The sequence below is a fragment of the Falco punctatus genome (assembly GCF_963210335.1).
Source record: "Falco punctatus genome assembly, chromosome: 8".
In the NCBI taxonomy this organism is placed as follows: domain Eukaryota; kingdom Metazoa; phylum Chordata; class Aves; order Falconiformes; family Falconidae; genus Falco; species Falco punctatus.
In genome coordinates this window covers 20,152,035-20,170,147 of record NC_137588.1, presented here as the reverse complement: position 1 = coordinate 20,170,147, position 18,113 = coordinate 20,152,035, and the positions used below count along the sequence as shown (strand labels likewise).

Genomic DNA, 18,113 nt, shown 5'->3' with positions numbered 1-18,113 from the left:
GTATTTTAGCAGCACTGGTTCAAACACTTTCACCCTAATATACACAACAGACTACTTCAAATCTGACTTGATCTCAAGTCATGTTTTAAATCTCACCTTAGTATAAGATTCACTTGTGTGCAAAACGGTGTATCACATCTCATTCATTGGGTGGTATGGAAGCGTCTTTCAAAAATGTTTTATGCCTGAATGATTTAAAGGATCCTTTCTCATAAGATTGTGTGCGTATAATTTTAATTAGCATAGCCAGGAGTTTTGCAGTCACAAACAGTGGATCCCTGTAGCGTCAAAGGGAAAGTATGAGGCTTATTTTATAAACGATCAGAAGATCTTGCAATCACTGCAGATTTCTGAAGTATGGCAGATGTAATAATTCTCATTATTAGAATCACTAACTTGCAAAAGTATTTGGCTTGCGCTTTGTGGTCTAGTTATTTGTATATGTGAAAAAGGAAACCGATAACAAAAGCTTTGTTGAAAGACCTATGCTCCTAAACAAACATACGTGCTTCACTTAGCACAACATGTATTGAAGTATTTATTTCTGGCTTCAAATTTTAGAACAATGCTAAAAATAACACGCTGAGAACAGTCTGTTTTATTTCCTTACATTGCCTCTGAAGAGCTTTCAGAATTTTCCTGACTATCCTGTGCATAGTGGATACTGATTTTGCACAGGGCTTCTCATTTCCTAAGCCCAGCCTGTGGTTATAAGCAAATTTCAATTTTACTTTAGAAACATCCTTAGGAAAGTGGTCACTGGAAAAAAAAGTCAGAAGTGTTATGGAAGAAAAGCACCAGTCACGCAATTTAGTATTTCTAAAACATTTTTATACCGTTCTTCCATTTGTAGGCACCGTTACCAGAACAAGAAGGACCATCTACTGGTACAGTAGGAATGTTTGAACTCATGAGTTCAAAAGACTTAGCACATCAGATGACAATTTATGACTGGGAGCTCTTCAACTGTGTGCATGAGGTATGAGGATCTATCTATTCATCAGATCAGAATCTGTTAGAAAATGTTTAGTTGTACATTGTAAGTTTGTTATTTGCGAAACTTTCTCTAAGCTTGAATTTCAAAAATACTGTAATAAAGTCACGTACAAGTTCTGAAGGTATAAGGTATTCTTAATTCTATAGGTAAATTGCAAAAATAAAGTTAAGCTTTTCCTGGGCACATGCTGCTTATTCAATTGCTTTTATGTGTTTTAAGGTATTAAGCTATTTATACATATTCTGTAGTTAGACTTTTAGCATGCCTCAGCTATTGTCTGCTGGGTTTGTACCCTGAACCCTTGTCACCTGTACAGCAATAAACGTAAACTGCAGAGGAAGTTTCAGGCTAGATACTCACCTGCTCATTCTTAGCCTCTTTCCTCTGTCCAAAAGATTTCTTAAAAAAATCCCAAACTGTTTTCTTTTTCCTAGCTGGAATTGATCTATCACACTTTTGGAAGGCATAATTTTAAAAAGACTACAGCAAACCTGGACTTGTTTTTAAGAAGATTTAACGAAATTCAGTTCTGGGTGGTCACTGAGATTTGTCTTTGCTCTCAACTCAGCAAGCGTGTTCAGCTGTTAAAGAAGTACATCAAGATAGCAGCCCAGTAAGTATACAATCATCTGTCAGCTGGAATGAGGTTCGGTATAGTCAATTTGTTGTTATTTTTCTTTTTTCAAGCAGCCATGCACAGTAGAGGTTAAAACCTCTATTTGATAATTCTGTCCATTTCCGTATAGGGCTGTATATAACCTTGTTAATAGATACTCTTCTTTCCTGTCCTGCTCTCCATTGCTCCTTGATCTGTGATCTCTTAGGGCCATGTTTTCACATCAAATTTGTGAGTAAATATATTTCGGTTCGTTAGGACAATCCTTCATTTACCCTTACATGCATTAGCAAATATTAATACATGTGAATTGGTAAGTAGTAACAGAACTGAGCCTTAATTTTCTTGAGAACAGAATAGTTTCTGGTGCAGTTCAGGAAAACCATTCTCAGAATTTCCCTGAGTGGGAAAAAACAAGAGGGGAGAGCAAAGAGGTGTAGGTATGGAGGTGATGAGACACGTTGCCCTCAGCCCACTTGGGATGTTTTTCTAATAATTTTGTTTAAAAATGCAACAGGATGAATGTCCTTTTTTGTTACCAAGTGCTGGGTCTGAGGTTGGATAGGAGGCAATTCTTGCTGTCTTCTGTTCTCTTACTGGTATTAAAACTGAAACTCTTTGGAGCCTTCGTGCCAGAGGTGCCGTGACTCCTTGTCCCTGAAGTCAAGGCAAGGATGTGCCTGGCTGAGGAGGGAGCAGGGGCAGGGCCCTGCCCGGCGTAGCTGGGGGTTTTATGGCTGTTGCCCTGCTCCTTCCTTCCTCCCTGCCCGGGCCGCTGTCGGGGCGGCACGGCGGCGGCTGGCGGTGCCGCCTGGGCAAACAGCGGGCGCTGCCTCTCCGAGCGGCCTGTCACTCCGGGCACTGTTACTGGGGTCCTTTAGGCAGTCTCGCTGAACAAAGAAGTTATTACTTGCAGATAAACCACGAGGTTTAACTTCTTCGCATCGTTAAAGGCAGCAGTGTGAAGGCAGCCTGCCACAGGGCCGGGATGGCGCCCTCCTGCCAGCGAGCAGGGCAGGCCCACGGCTGGCAGGGCCGCCCCCGGGCTGCCTGGGGCCGGCGGCTGCGCCCAGCGGGAGGCTCCCAAACCCCAGCGGTGGGCATGCCGTCGGGAGCGGGCTGCTGTTCAGAACGGGGCAGAATTTCCCTCTTTAGTTCCTAAAAACACGCATTCGGCCTATGGGGCACGCCGTTCGGCGGAGGGCCGGCGAAGGCAGCCGCCGGCCGGGCGGGCCGTGTCCAGCAGGGGGCGCTAGCGCCCGCGCACCGGCGCCGCCGCGTCTTCCCCGGAGCCAGAGGCGTGAGACGGGGAAATCTTGGAATGCGGTAAATTAAGATACAGCAGCAATTTCCATAAACGCTTGAAACCAAGTCTCCTAAAAATTACAGTTCAATATCTCCTTAACAAGCCGCCCTAGCCCGTGGGTCCCTCAGTGTCATGGGTCTAACTCTATGCTATTTACAACAGCTTGACAACCTCCTGTTTACTTCCATGTTTCTGGTATCGCTGCAATGCTAAAAATAAACAGCTAAAAGCGGTCTGCGCCGCTGAGCCCTCTTTGTCTGCTAAAAGCAGAGAAATGCGAAGCACAAGATTTTCCTGTGTGCAAAGTAAGCGAGCGGGTTTAATTGCGGCGGCTGGAAGGGCCAGGGAAGTTGTGCCAGGCGGCTGCCCTCTGCGCAGCGTTGCCATGGCAGCAGGTGCCACAGCCTGCCTACAACAAACACGGCGTGCACCCAAGGCAGGCAGGAGAGAAAGCCAAGGGACTGCATCAAAGATGAGGGCCCAGGCCTTGCAGCAGTATCTTTGAGGAAGTTTTGCTTGTGTAGATCCTTGAGACGTAATGAGAACTTTACCCTACCTAGAAGTACTAGACTCATTAGAAAAGTGTTTGGGGAGAACAGCTCAGTGCTGTGCCATTAATCTTAGGCATGACTGGTGGTAACGAGATGCCTTGCACATACCAATTTTCAAAGACGACTGTTAGTGAGCACCCTGTTTCAGTTCTGTGACTCGGGGCTTAGGCGGCATTGCAGAAGGCACATCATTTTGTGTCTGCCACCCACACACCCTGTGATACGTGCTCCCTGTCTGTGCCAGTAAGCACGAGGCTGAGTGCTGGCTCACGCAGGGCCAAGTGCTGGCTCCAAGTGCTGTGCACACGTGCTTTCTGCTCCAGGAGCTGGTTTTGCCTTTGCATCTACTGGGAAAGGATGCAGAGGTTACTAGGTTCATCTCTGTTCTCCAGCTATTGCAGGAATAAACTTTCAACCAAAAGGCAGAAGTTAACTATGTTTCCTACAGTGGGTTCTTCACTTACTAATTGTATGAGAAAGGCCTTCTAGGATGTACTTGTGCATACTCTTATGGGTATCCACAAACCCAGTTTGTGTGCATTTCCTCTTCGCAGATAAACCCACAGGCTATTTAGAAGCCTTCTTGTGTATCACTATACTCAAGACATTTTCATTCTGTATTTGAAAATCATTCTTTCCATACACACGCATATATTCTAAGCTCAGGAAGCCTGTAAGAAATTTTTGAAGGGTGTGTGTTTACAGAGAAAATGCCAAGATGAATATGCTCGTCTAAGTACTGAGAGATTTTAACCACGTGTGTGTTTGTCTTGGAGACAAGGTGTGTACATATGTCTCAGTTCACAATTCATACTAACAGAAAGATTTTTCCAATACAGTCTGTTTTGGGAGGCAGAGGGACCTCTGCTCTGAGCAGACTGTGGTGCTTTGGAGGATCCACTTTCAGACATTTTACAGACAGTATATATGCAGCACTGTCCCTAGAGAACCACCTTACAGTGGTCTGGAACTGAGCTATATAGTGTAGAGCCCGTAGAATTTACAGAAAATTTGGTGTAGAATGTCATACATCTAGATGGATTTTTATTTTTAACTTTGTTAAATTACGTTGCTTAACAGGGTGTTTGGCAAAACTTTTCCTTTTTAAAATGAAAGATACATGGAAATTACATATTGCAGATACATTTGCAGCTGCTTACTATGTTTGAGCACTGCTGTTGTGTGGTACTAATTATTCTTACCATGCCACCGTTTATTCTCAATGTCACAGGCTGTGGACAGATATCCCTTTCTGGATTTAGTTGTACCTAGGGAAGAGGTTATCACTGACAGCCTATCCCGGCTGCTTTTCATCCTTATCCCCTCTCACATCCACTAATGAGGCGCTCCTTGACCTGCTCTAGTCAGAATAAGTTGGCATAGCTTCACCATTTCAGCTCATCGTTGCTAACCTTGCTCACTGTCCCTAAACTGATGTGGGAGAATTTTGTATGAGCAGCTCCGCCAGAAGATCTGAGGGGGCAGCAGTCTCCAACAGACAGACCATCAGATAGGAGAGATTGTTTTTTCACATGCTCAGTGTTCACACAGTGCAGACACAAGTGAGGCCCAGATCTAAAGGACTCACCCACTCAATACAGCGAGTCTGGTGAAATGGAGGGACGGAGAGAACAGAATAACAACAGGGTGATGGGGCAATTATGGGGTCGGACAGTAGGATGTGATGACTGTACTAATTTCATCTGGAGCTGAGGATACCTCAGAGAAGCCAAGAGCTTCAACAACAGATAAAAAAAAAAATCTATCCAAGAATCGTAGCTTGAATCTTGCAGAAGTTTTCTTGATAAACAGTAAAAGAAGCAGCAACTGAGGTGCTGAAATCAAATTTTGGCAAATCAGCTGTGAAAAACAGCAAATGATTTGCAGGAAGCTAGTGTGACACAGATTTATGAGATATAGGCTTTATTCTTTCTCTTTTCTTCCCATCGAGTCAACCAGCCACCTGATGCGGTCCCAGTTGAGCAGTTGTGTGGGCTGTTCCTGCCCGATTGTGTCTACTCCTGCATATGGTGTATTGGATCTTCCATAATAATCACTTACATGTTCCAGTTTTTCCTGATTGATAACATAAGTTCTCCTTTGCGTTAGGGATGAAGTGTGACCTACAGCTCCTAGTGCCCAGGACCTCCTTAATGATGCTGGTAACAAATGGCAGTTCTTTGTTTGAAACATCCTAGAGAGTTCCAGAATCTACACATACTAGTTAGAAATCATATATAGCATTGACACACAGGCATCTCTAGACAGCCGGTCGTCTCCCTTTAAAAGGACTCTGTGCACCTGTAAATTGCAATGAAGACCATCTAGGGACAGCTTCCAGCATTCAGTAGCTGTTCAGAAGCTGTCGGTGAGTTCTGCAGCAAATGAGGTTGTAAAACAGTGGCTTCCCATTTCTGGTATTCCCTTGGACTGAACAGAGCCCCGTTTCAGGACTGTGTTTCTGGCCAGGGAGGAGCTTCAAAGACTCCTTTAATGTCCTTAATGTCCTTGCAGGATCTGGCATCCAGTGGAGTGGAAGCAGGAGGTCCTTTTAGGAGGGGAAAGGAGCCTCCAGAGTGTGGTGAATTACTGACACATTGGTGAGGTGGTGTGCCACAGGCATGCTGGCTGGGGCTGCCCAAATTGTTCCATCTGTGCTAGATGCCTGAGTTCAGCTCTCTTAGGGTTGTCATGTGTACTTCTGCCCTGACTGATGCATACAACTTAAAACCTGGCCCTTTTTGTTTCAGCTGTAAAGAATACAAAAATCTGAACTCCTTTTTCGCTATTATTATGGGACTGAGTAATGTTGCTGTGAGCCGTCTCTCGTTAACATGGGAGGTAAGTCTTAGCTAAAATCCACTTCCAAGAAGTTTGGCTGGGATTTGTGCTTTTAGTTAGCAAAAACATAACTGGGGCCTTTGTTATTGATAAAATTAGATCTACTAATTCAGCTCCTGAGCAGCTTTAGCCAAGGCTGACAATTTTTATTAGTAAGGCAGTATGCCCATAGATGTGTTGAATACTCACCAGCAGTTACCAGGAGTAACTTCTACTTCAACTTCAGCTTCTAGGGGTGAGCTAAACGCCCAACAGGATGAGCAAGTTAGGCAGTTAACCTCTTAGATTAGCCCATCCTCTGTTTGGCTTTACCGATCATTTGGTGAGATCACTCCATAGATACTTCTCCAAAATATTTCTTCTGTTAATACACACTATTTTCTGATCTCTGTATGGACTCTGTTGCCCTATTAAAATGGGGGTTTGTCCTAGCCAGTTCTGGTTTTCTCTCTGACATGCATTACCCTGCTTTCTGTCAGTTTGGCCTTCATTCTCAGAGCTTCCACCTTTTTCTTTGGCTTTGCTCTTTTGTATGTGAGTATATAAAATGGGTGTGATGTCCAGCAGGGTGAGGTAGTAAGTGCATGTAACCACTAAGAACACACTGGTTGTCAAAAGCAGTGCAGATTCGAATATGCGTGTATTTTTTTCATTAGAAATTCAGAATAGTTAGCACGACTGAGGTCATTGATGCAAGTGAGACCAAAATTTGAACAACTCTAAAAAAGTGCTCTGAAATAGGAGATCAGACTAACAGCTGAGAAGACACCAGCCCAGTTTTCTAAAGTACACCTTGCAACTGACAAATGCGATCAGTGCTGAAGGCAAAGATTTGCAGATCGGTTTCTCAAAATAATGACCCTTTGTTTGTGGCTACTGAGAGGAATAGTTGGGAGAGCTGAGACAGTACAAGAGTAGCATGACAAGAGAAGAGGGAATTGAACTTATATACTATATACAGCAGTCTGAAGTGGGCACAGGGTCTGAGCTGGAGGGGCACAAATCATGAGTTCAGGGAAATGTTATCACACTCTGGTTCTGTAGGGCAGTCAGTTTATCAAGAGAATCTCTGCAGCTTGGTTTTTAGCCAGATGTATATACAGAATATAACTAAAACCAAACACATCAAGACCTGAATTTTTTGCTATATTATCATGCATTTACATTAGTTGCATGCACAAATTAGATATTTGCAGGTGCAAATGTCCAATTATACCACATTTCACAAATACCTAATCTGTATGCATATGCAAACTAGGCACACAGTTGTTGACACACATCATTAAAAATTAGGCCCTTGCTGTGGCACAGTGTAAATAGCTTGCTAGGGTACACACTCCAAATGTAGAAAGTATTGCAAAAAAAAATTTCTGCACTATAAAGTCTCTATTAATTTTTAATGTTACCTGCTGCCAGTAATAGTCCGATTTAATCAGCAAATTTCTTACTAAAACGAGAAAGCTGACATATTCTGAGTATGCATGAAACATTACTGTGATCTCTCAAACTAATTTATAACATATCCTATAGTCTTTATAGTAAAATTATTTAATATGTATAACATAACATGAGGGGGAAAGAAAATACTTAGTAAAGCCTATCTCGTTGCGATCACTGCATGATCAACTGACCATATTTGTGTAGGCATTTTGGACTGAAAAACTATTCATTAATTTATACCCCAGAAAGCAGTAGAGGCCCTTGGCTGCTGGGCAGGTCAAGAATTTGAGTGATAGTTGGTGAAACATCAGCATGAACAAAAAAACCTCCTGGAAATGCCCAGGCATGGATTTGAATGTTTCAAGGGCAGTTCATCATTGGTATGAATAATTAAGCTGAGCTACCCCTATGCAAACCATGTGTAAATTATATTTTCAGATAGCCTATAAACAGGAATGTCCTGAAACCATCGGCTTCAGCTTCTGCTTACTTTCTGAATTCAGTGATTGCAACGTAAGCCAAACAAAAACCTGAATCTAAACATCCCAAAGGAGTAAATTCAAGTTGGGGTTTAAATCAGGATCCAGGTTTCATGGCTGGTCCCGTCTCTATTTATAATCTGGTTGCTAGGAAACATGTTGTATTTTAGATTAGCACATTGTTAGAAATATCTGGCAAAAAGAGCACTTTCCTGACTTAGGGCGTTGTAGAAGGAACTAGCATTTACAGTAAAATTATCACACAAATTGGATTTAATTAAGGTTTGCTATTTTTGTTTTTATTAACAGAAACTTCCAAGCAAGTTCAAGAAGATCTATGCAGAGTTTGAAAGCTTAATGGTGAATAGCAATAGATCCCTTATTCTATGCACAATCTGAGCTAATTCAGTTTCTGAGTAACTGATTTGAATTCCTTGATTCAGAACATTTTATATGTCCTTGTTTGACTTTAAGAAGTTTATGATCCCATTTTAGAGCTGCTAAAACAAGTATGTATGACTAATAAATTATACTCTTAGGAACCTACTCTGAGAGAACTTATGTACCACTCAAAGTTAATCTGGGAACTCAGAAAAGCTTTATCACATGTTTTCCGATAGTACATATGGGAAATTATATTTTCCAACCTGGATTTTTCCAGGCAATACATTTTAGTGTTATGGCATATGCAAAACTGGATCTGCAGCTGCAAGGCGGGTGGAAAAATATGTGGTTCCTTTTATGAACAATTTGTTTGTAATCATATCTTACCTTGCTATTTGGCATGAAAAATGTTTGTGTTTAGCAGCTGCATTCTCATCATGTAAGCTGTATGGGAGAATGGTAGAAGGTGTCTTAGTTTGCAGATGTACTTTTAAAGCCATGGGAGAAAATAATTATTTTAAGAAATGCCATGACATCTAAATAAATGCATACAGTGTCTCAACACATATAATAATACATATTAGTAATTGTTTTATTTCTCTTTTTTTCTTAAGGATCCATCAAGAAACCATAGGGCCTACAGACTAACTGTAGCTAAATTGGACCCTCCAATAATTCCTTTCATGCCACTACTTATAAAAGGTAAGCTTGGACATTACCAGAATTATTAACGTGAAAGCTATTTGTCAAATATTTGAAGAACAAGAGCAGCAGAAAGAAAAAGCAAAAATCATTCTCAGCGTGAGGTATGATCTTTTTCCATTATGAAAAGCATGACACAAAGACAAGAAAAACTGCTTTAGTACATCTGAATATTACTAGTCTCAGAAATGCTGCAAATTAAAAACTACATGTTTTACTTTTATAGCTGCTTTGATTTTTATAAGGGATAGACAAAACATTCTGCTGTTTTGTATGGCCATGATTCAGTAATGGGCTTTTATTTCTATACAGACATGACGTTTACTCATGAGGGAAACAAGACATTCACTGACAATCTAGTAAACTTCGAAAAAATGGTATGTATGACATATTTGAAATGAAACTTTTAAAAGACCTCCCTATTCATCTCTTCAAGAGTGAACTTCTCAACAATGACTTCCAGGGCTACAGAAAGTGAAGGCAGGACCAAGAGCTGGCAGAAATAGTCTGCATTGTGCACAGCACCTGGGACAACTGAATTTCTGGAAAACTTCACAGAGGTGGAGAAGAAACTGCCCACTGAGCCATGCACAGCCAAAATGTTTCCTAGGAGAGGCAGCAGCAGTGACAGGAAGGAGAGCTGTTAGAGACAATTTTTAACAGCCAGTTTGGGACCAAGCTGTGATTTTAACTGCTGTTCCTTCAAACAGGACTGAACTGCCTCAGGCTGGGATAGCTCTGCATTGCTCCTCAGAGATTGAAAGTAGCTTTAACACAGAACGTGCACAACATCTTATTTTCTTCTTTCCTTTAACAAGTGACAGGAGACTTCTGTGACTTGATTGCTTTCATACTGGAAAGGGGGATCAATGATAGAAGGCTATCTGATTTATTTTAAATCCTGCATCTAGGCTCTCATCATTTCAAACACTGTTGTCAAAAACCGCAGGTAGCCAACTTCCCATGGCAGAAATCTCAACTGAAACTGAAGCTTCTCAGCAGTGAGAAGCCATTTTCTTGGTTGCCAAAGCCATGTTCTTAATGTGGTTAATGACACCTGCATTCAAGAACCAGTGTTAGCCAAGCCTAGCTATGAGCAGCTGCACTGCAACGTCAAACCCGAGTTACTGTTCCAGCAGTAAAGCTCCATTCAGCAGCCATACTAGAGGATATCTACTCTGGCACCTGTATCTGCTTGTTCTTAGTACCACAGTAACCAGGACCACTCCACGGTTATTTCCACTGCACTGCAGGAGAGCTTGTCTTACCTTCTGAGCATTGATGCCGCAGAGGGGGAAAAAGGAGGACTTTCAACTCTTTAGAAAATTTCACACAAAAGTGGTCATCACTCTGAGTGAATTCTTCCGTCAGATTTTAGTCTGTAGCTCCGGGACAGCCTCTGTCCTAGGGTGAAAATACCTCTCTACTAAGCTGAGACTTTTTTGTGGCTGAATGGTAGTGCTAATACCTGAGTAAGGGCCTGACCTCACTTTGCAATAATGACATTCTGTAGTTGCATACGCAGACTGTGTTGCCATCTTGTTTCAAAGGCCTTGAGCCTTCTACCTGCAGAAAAGGACTTTTTTCCTAGACTGCCTGTTCTAATTAGATAGATAAATATATTTATTTTAGTGTAGGTATTAGTAAATTAGATATTAGTAAGTATTGTGGTGAACACAAAGGGATCTGGGTCTTGGCTGCAGCACGTTCAAACTAGAAGGGATGGCAGCTGCCCTGCTATAGCCATGGCTATGTGGCTCACTCCAGGTTCTCCACCTCTCCTGGCCTACTTGCACCTCCTGAGCCAGAAGGGCCGGTACAGCCACAGGCCTCAGAGCTGTTTGCCTCAGGCTCTTCTTTATGCCTGATTATGTGTCAAAGCCATTATAGGAACTGGGAGCTTTCCTGTGAGTGTTTGCCCATAGACAGAAGTTCGAGCCAGGCTTGTCATTTAGAAATGGTTCTGCACCACTGTATACCACAGTTTGGCGCTCCCAAGGCCAAGACTGAATTTTATAGCAGCTTAAACTGATTTATATCTAGGCTGCTGCATGTCTGCCCTTTTCACTTTAGTCTGTGTATTGCTTTTATCTTCAGAAGTATGCTATCTCCAGAACAGGGATATACTAGTAACACCCAAAAGTTTTAAATAAAATTTTATACTGCACCACCCATTTTGATCAGTAATCTGAGCTTTGAGCATTTCTTTTAGGAGGGGAAAGTGAAGATCAGTAACTTATTTCTGATGCTGAATTTTTTTTTGAAGAATCAATGTAATGTGTCATGTTCTTCCACACAACAGAAAGGGAAACATTATCCTTTCTCAGTACTCTAAACCTTTCTTCAGTTGGTGCTCTACCTAAAAACTTCCTCTGCTTTTTTTCCAGGCCTTACTACAAGTCTATCTTTTGTGGGTTTAATGTTCTTCACTAGCTATTCTGCGTGCTTCTATAGTGTTTTTACCACTTCTTTCAACCCGTAGGTCTTCAAAGCAACATGTATTCAGATTCCACCCGCATAATTCATTCAAATCCTAATGTGGACCTGGCAGTTTTAGCTTTTTCATGTGTCATCGGGTCAAGCAAAGAAGAAAAGCCTACTATTAAACCTCAGTTGATACTGCCTACTTGCGTTAAGCTTACAACTGTCACATCCACACATAATTGCCAGATATTAACTAGTGAAGACAAGACCACTCAACCACATAACTCTTAGATAAATTCACCTCTCTTTTACCTAAGTATAAACTTGAGGTAAATCTATGACATTATTCTGCCATTTTCAGGAGAAAAGCTGAAACCATAGTTCCTCACAGGAATCATGTTCTGCCACTTCTGGTTTTTCTGTTGTTTCTGCCTGTTTGTTCTGCTGCGTGATGTTCTGTCACAAGCAGATGGAGATACCTCTGAATATTGCTGGGAGCCACTCTTACTGAGCTGTCTAAAACATCTTTGTTCTTTGGAAAATGATTTCCCTTGATCCAGCCTAACTTTGATGCATGCTGAAGTTTATGAATAAAAATATCTGGGTAGTTGCCGCTGGTGGTGCCATTTGCCACCAGAGGAGGTGAGTCCCTCTGACTCTCATGTAAGCACAGTGATGAAACCGAGAACAGCCTCTGGCATCATGTCTGCATTCTCGCCACAGAGCTCTGATCCCGATAGCTGATGTGCTGCTGACAACTTTATTCCTGTAACTGGCAGCCAAAAGTAGAGGTTTGATCTGGTGGGTTCTCTTCAGCTGAAACAGCTCCTTTAAAATCTTTTATGTTTTCTGATGTTTCTGTTATCATTTATATTAAGCGATGCATCTTAAAACAAGCAGGAGCTGTCAGACAGTGTCTGAGCCAGGAGTTCCCCCAGTGCCAGAAACAGTGAGGCCTGGTTTCCCAAACGTTTGTGTTCCATGGCTGCCTGAGCTCTGCTCAGAGCTTTCCTCGTGGCTGGGGCATGTGTGGTTTCTTCATGGCTGGGGAATTCTGTGTGAATAGGCTTTTGTCATAACATAGGAACTTGCACTAGAGCCTTTTCTCTGAAGGAGACAGGAGACGAGGGCACTTACACAATCTTTCTCTTGTCCACAGCCATCTATTTTCATACAAAATTAGTAGGAGCTTTCTTATGTTTGAAAACTCTGGGTTCTTTTTTCAAATTTGACAAAATTATCTCAAGAAGAAGGGAAAAACAGACAGATGGTGTTAACCCATATTATCCTAGATTTTTTTAGCAAGTCAAGCTAAAAAGGAGAAGGACTGAATCAATTTTTTCCTGCTGTACTTTCCTATAAATCGGTCTTTTCAGAGTCTTGCTGAGCTTTACCCGCTGCTGCCTTTGTAACTGTCTGCTCCTTCTTCCCCTTCCCCACTCCTGATCACTACGGATGCCTCTTATTTGGAGGAGGCTGTGAGGGGTGGGAGGGCAGGGGCAGCTAGCCAGGGAAGAGAATACCATGTGTGGTAGAGCCACAGCTATGTGTAAAGAGGGCAGTTTGTAAGCAGACCCATTTGGCTTGTACCAGATGTGGGCATACAATATTGAAGGTGTCAGAAACAGGTGTACTCGGTATACTATTTGTATTTGCACTGTACTTGTGCTCTATACTGTGCCATTTATTGCATGAAGCAAGGCGGGGTGGTGGAAGAAACGAGCATTTGGTCTTAAAATCCAGCCTGGAACATGTTTGTTATACTTTTGTCAGTAAGTAAATAGAGTAACTAAATTACTAGTATTAGTAATATGAGGCTTTAGTAAAAGACTTTGTCTTCAATACCAAACAAGACATGGTTTTAGAAAGGCATTGAAGGTATTTACTTATCTCACAGTAAGAAGCTGATGGAGACAAGGTACAAGCCGTTTCCACCATGGTGTTGCTCAGATGTTGGCATATACTCCGTGACCTTGTGTGTTAAAAACTACCTGCATCTTTTCTCCACTAGTGAGTCGACAGTAGATGTTAGTTATGTTGCTTTGGAAGACCCCATCTATGTAAAAACTAAAGACATACTTGTCATAGAGGAACAAGGAATGAATAGGCTTGTGAAGTTTTTAAAATGCTGTAATTGTAGTCTGGCAGGTTGAGGACATTTTGAGAGCTGCAGGTAGGTGAAAGATAAAAAGATGGCAGCAGACAGCAAACACAATTAGTTTGTGATCTAGAACACACATTTTCTTTTAGGTCCATTAATGACCCTCTTTTCAGGTGAAGGAGTGCCCCCAAAACTGTCAGTAATATTAGTTCCTAGAAACTCTGTATGATTTAGCAAATAGAGGACAACCTACAACCTGCAGCACAGTACATGGCAATATATAACATTCAAGTGACACTGCTTTTATAGCTACATATTTAGAGAAAAAATAATTTAAAGCCCTTTCCTAGAATTATGTCTGGCCAAGGAAAGAAGAGAAAGTGAGGAAAGTACTGAGCATGACTCTCCTTAAGGACTAGCAATATTTCATACTCTTGACCACTTACTGATTCTGCTTTTTTCAAACCTCAGCTGCATAATCCTGCAGTCTGACTGCCAGTACAGAATTTTGTATACATAGGCAGAGGGAAGATGCAATTATTTGGGAACTTTATCAGCACCATTTCTCAAATCATCAGGCAGCCCGAACAAAGATCACTTTCCATGGCGCCATCTCCATGTCGCACTACCCAGCATGTCTCAGATGTGGCACCTGTAGAGGGAGCAGAAGTCCCGAAAGAGCTCTGAAAGTGCTGACCTGCCATGGCAGCACAAGGCAGTGCCATGATGCTGGCCACCGCTGCTTCTTTTTGTCAAGCATCTTCACCCTTCAGGTGTGAAATGAGGATTAGAGAATCTGTGCATATTGGTTTTTGGGTTTTGTGGAGATGAACAAAAGGGAATTCACACACTGATCCTTCTGCAAAAAAAGGGCAAACATTCTTTCATTTTTGGAACATAAAGATTATGCAAAGAGTGTGTGACTAAAGCCCTTAGTAGTTTTTTATGGCATATATGAATATTTATAACATTTAGAAACCTGGGTTCGGAATGGATTAGAAGATAATGTGCTGGCCTGCTGCCACTATTCCAGACTGCGTAAAACTTGAAAGGGTATTGTTGTGTACATATAGCATGCTGGTAGTAGCGTTATACTGCATTATATTTTGCAGTTGGTTCTGTTTCAGAAAGATCCAGATTTAGGTTTGTACGGCTTTTCGGTAATGGTCTGTCTTAGCACAGTGAGCAAACAGGTTAATTTTTGCAGGCATTAACTAGAGGTAATCCTCTATTTGAAGAAAAATTGTAAGAAGCTGGCAATTAAACTTCCATCTGAACATATTCTCAGCACATGTTTCTGGTTTTCTTGACTCAAAAGAAGGCAATCCAACTTATCTACAATATTTAGGAAGATAAATTAACTCCTGTTTCATGTGCTATTCTTCTGTTCAAGTTGCACCTTCCAAAGGGAGCTCTTTTGAGTTTATATTAGACAGTACAACACCACTTGGGAAAACAAATTGTGAAAGGAGTTCTGCGAGGATACATAATGCTCCAGAATCTCTCCATTGGGTTGCAATGCTGTCCTCTGGCCACAGTTTCTCAATTTATTCTGCCTGAACACTCGCTTCCTCATTCCTTTGTTTCATCATTGTCAGGATACTTCTGAATGCACAGATTGAATGAGATTATCCTCAGAAACAGCCAAAGTAACTCCTTAAAACAAAGCCTCTCAGCTAACTGAAGGAATGCAGGCAGTTCAGCCTTCAACCAGAAGTCAGACATGTTCATTGCTAGTTCAGTTTTCCTTGCCTGGAAGAGCCCATACAATGAGAAATTTGGAAGTAGTGAAAACTTTTAAAAAACCTTTGCCACACACAGGATTTATCTTCCAGTACAATACAGCATTACAGTACTTATTCTGAATGCTATGTGTTTTTTTCCAAACAAATTCCCCACATAAAGAAAAAAGAAAGAGTAAAATAATTCCACAGAACACACTTTTTTGGCTAAATCTAAGTTTTCACTTAACTAATCAAACACTGAGCCTACAGTATAGCTCCAAAGATCATTATGAAATGGAGCTTCAAAACCTAAACTTTTACAAGTATGAAAAATTAGGGCGTGTATTGACAATCTATATAGAAAGCACATCAAGCAACATTAACTATCTTCATAAAAATGAAGTGTCCTTAGCAAGGCTTCTCTTGAAGTTAGACGCTCTGGAAACTTCATCATGTTGGCTGGTCCAGTTCAACTTTATGTCTCCTTCACGTAGTTATTTTAGGGGAGTACTTTTTGAAATTATATAGATCAAAATAGCAGCATCATACAACATAACCTAATATGAACCCACAGACCTATGAAACATTCATGTTTACATGTACATGTTGTTTTGATTTTCATTTGATTGGGTTAGACTTGAAGAACCAACGCTGCGAAATGCAGTGCGTTCTGTCTCAAGCCAGTACAATAATGTGTACTTATCTTTGAGTATTTAAGAGGTTCTGTCGAAGTCAATGGGGCTTATTCACATGCTTAATGCTAAGCGCATACGAGAGTGTCTGCAAAATAAGTGCCTTAGAAAATCTGCCTCATAGTAATGGCTTGCAGAGGTATGAAAATTAACACAGTATAAAAATTACTCTTACTTGAAATTGACTTATTTTCTACGTGTAAATACATACAATTTAGGAACAATATAAATAGACTCAAATTACTTATAACTTCTGGGAACTTGTGTTTTAGAATGAAAATATTTTAGATCGGTTTCAGAATAGCTACATTTCATTTGATTATACAATGTGAAATCCACAAAAATTTAGTACATGATATATTAATAGTGTTTCTAATGCCGACCACCAGCCATACCCGGTTTTGCATGCTTGACAGTGCATTAAACTAAGATTATTCAGTAAGTGTGTAAGGAATGTTTTACACTGGTGCTTCCCACTTCTGGTGTGACAGATTTCACAAAGGTATTTTATTCATAACATCATTTTGAAGTAAGATTATAATCCTGTATGAATTTTGAGCAACATATGCCCCAGGTTTTACTGTTTACTAGTAAGAAATACATCATTCCATTGTGTGAGGGCTTATGGCTAGCTTGTTAATCTCACACAAAATTTCAAGAAGGTATGAAGCAGCCTGGTGAGAGTGTGCTGTGTTGAAAGATGTAGCTGTGTTGTAATTGTTGGACCATGTTAAAGTGCTGGAACAAACATTAGACTCTGATTAGGAATAGCATTTCCCTCCTCTGCTTTTTCTTAAACTCAGCAAAATAAACTGAAACAAATGTTGTTGTTATCAACAGTGACTGCATCAAACTATCTAGCTAAGGAATTCAGGTTTAGTGCTGAAGTTTCAGTTTATTTGATATTATGCAGAACAACAAATTTTGCTCCTGCACTAGTGGGTATACTACCTGTGTGGTACTAATCATACAAGCCAGTTAAAATGTTGTAGTCTAGAACTAGATCTGAAATGTTTTGCTTTATGACTTACCTTCATTTCTGTTCTTAAAAACTATTGTAAAATACCATCTGATTTATCAGCACAAAATGTATTAATATTTTCTTACCTGAGTGAAATGAGGGCTTATTTACTGAAGAGCAACGACAGCCAAGAAGGACTGAAGTGACTTCTTTTTTTGTGAATTGCCAGTAGAAGTGTCCACCAAAAGTGAATACACCCTTCATGTTGAGTTAGATAGACTTGTGCAAGCTAACACTGACTAACAGGTCTGTTTGATGAAACTTGCCTACAGGACCACAGTTCTAATGGTGGCCTTCTCACCTGTAAATCGAGCATACTTCTAGAGGGAATCAGTGAACATACACCCTCATGTGCTCATTTTACACTGTCATTTTCAGGGAGGGCTGTATTTTAAACTCAAACGCATGTGAAAGGTGAAAGCTTTTTAATTGCTGAATATGTTCTAGAAATGGCCTTGCTGTTAGGAACTGATGGTCTTAAAATTAACATGAGTATATACTCCGAGGTGTTCTACATTATATTCTTTTTACTTTTTTAATGTGGGAAGATGTTATCAAAGAAATGCACATCGAAGGGGCTGATTTTCATTCTTAGTTAAGACATTTTACAGCATCCAAGCAAGGGAAAGGGTTCTCTGAGCGCATGTAAATTACACTCATGCTCATTTAAAGCCTGTGTAAATGTAAATCACACCCTACATATGAGGGTACCAGCATTAAAATTATATTTTCATTCGTATGACTGCTTTTATTGGCATATGTCTTCACACTCAGGCACAGTTAGGTGCTTCGTTTAAATGATGATGAAATACAGTGCTTGTTCTCTGATTGCATC

The 18,113-nt window shown here is 40.9% G+C and overlaps 1 protein-coding gene across 6 annotated transcripts in view; it reads left to right on the top strand.

Annotated features, from left to right (window-relative positions):
• The window catches only part of RAPGEF4 (Rap guanine nucleotide exchange factor 4), a 209,043-nt gene that overhangs the window by 186,241 nt on the left and 4,689 nt on the right, over window positions 1–18,113 (top strand). For all 6 annotated transcript variants that reach the window (XM_080399585.1, XM_080399584.1, XM_080399586.1 and 3 more), the window contains 6 exons: window positions 854–979; window positions 1,432–1,610; window positions 6,221–6,311; window positions 8,540–8,590; window positions 9,229–9,316; window positions 9,629–9,693. In XM_080399585.1, the coding sequence (XP_080255711.1) occupies window positions 854–979; window positions 1,432–1,610; window positions 6,221–6,311; window positions 8,540–8,590; window positions 9,229–9,316; window positions 9,629–9,693 (600 nt within the window). The remainder of the gene's footprint in view (window positions 1–853; window positions 980–1,431; window positions 1,611–6,220; window positions 6,312–8,539; window positions 8,591–9,228; window positions 9,317–9,628; window positions 9,694–18,113) is intronic.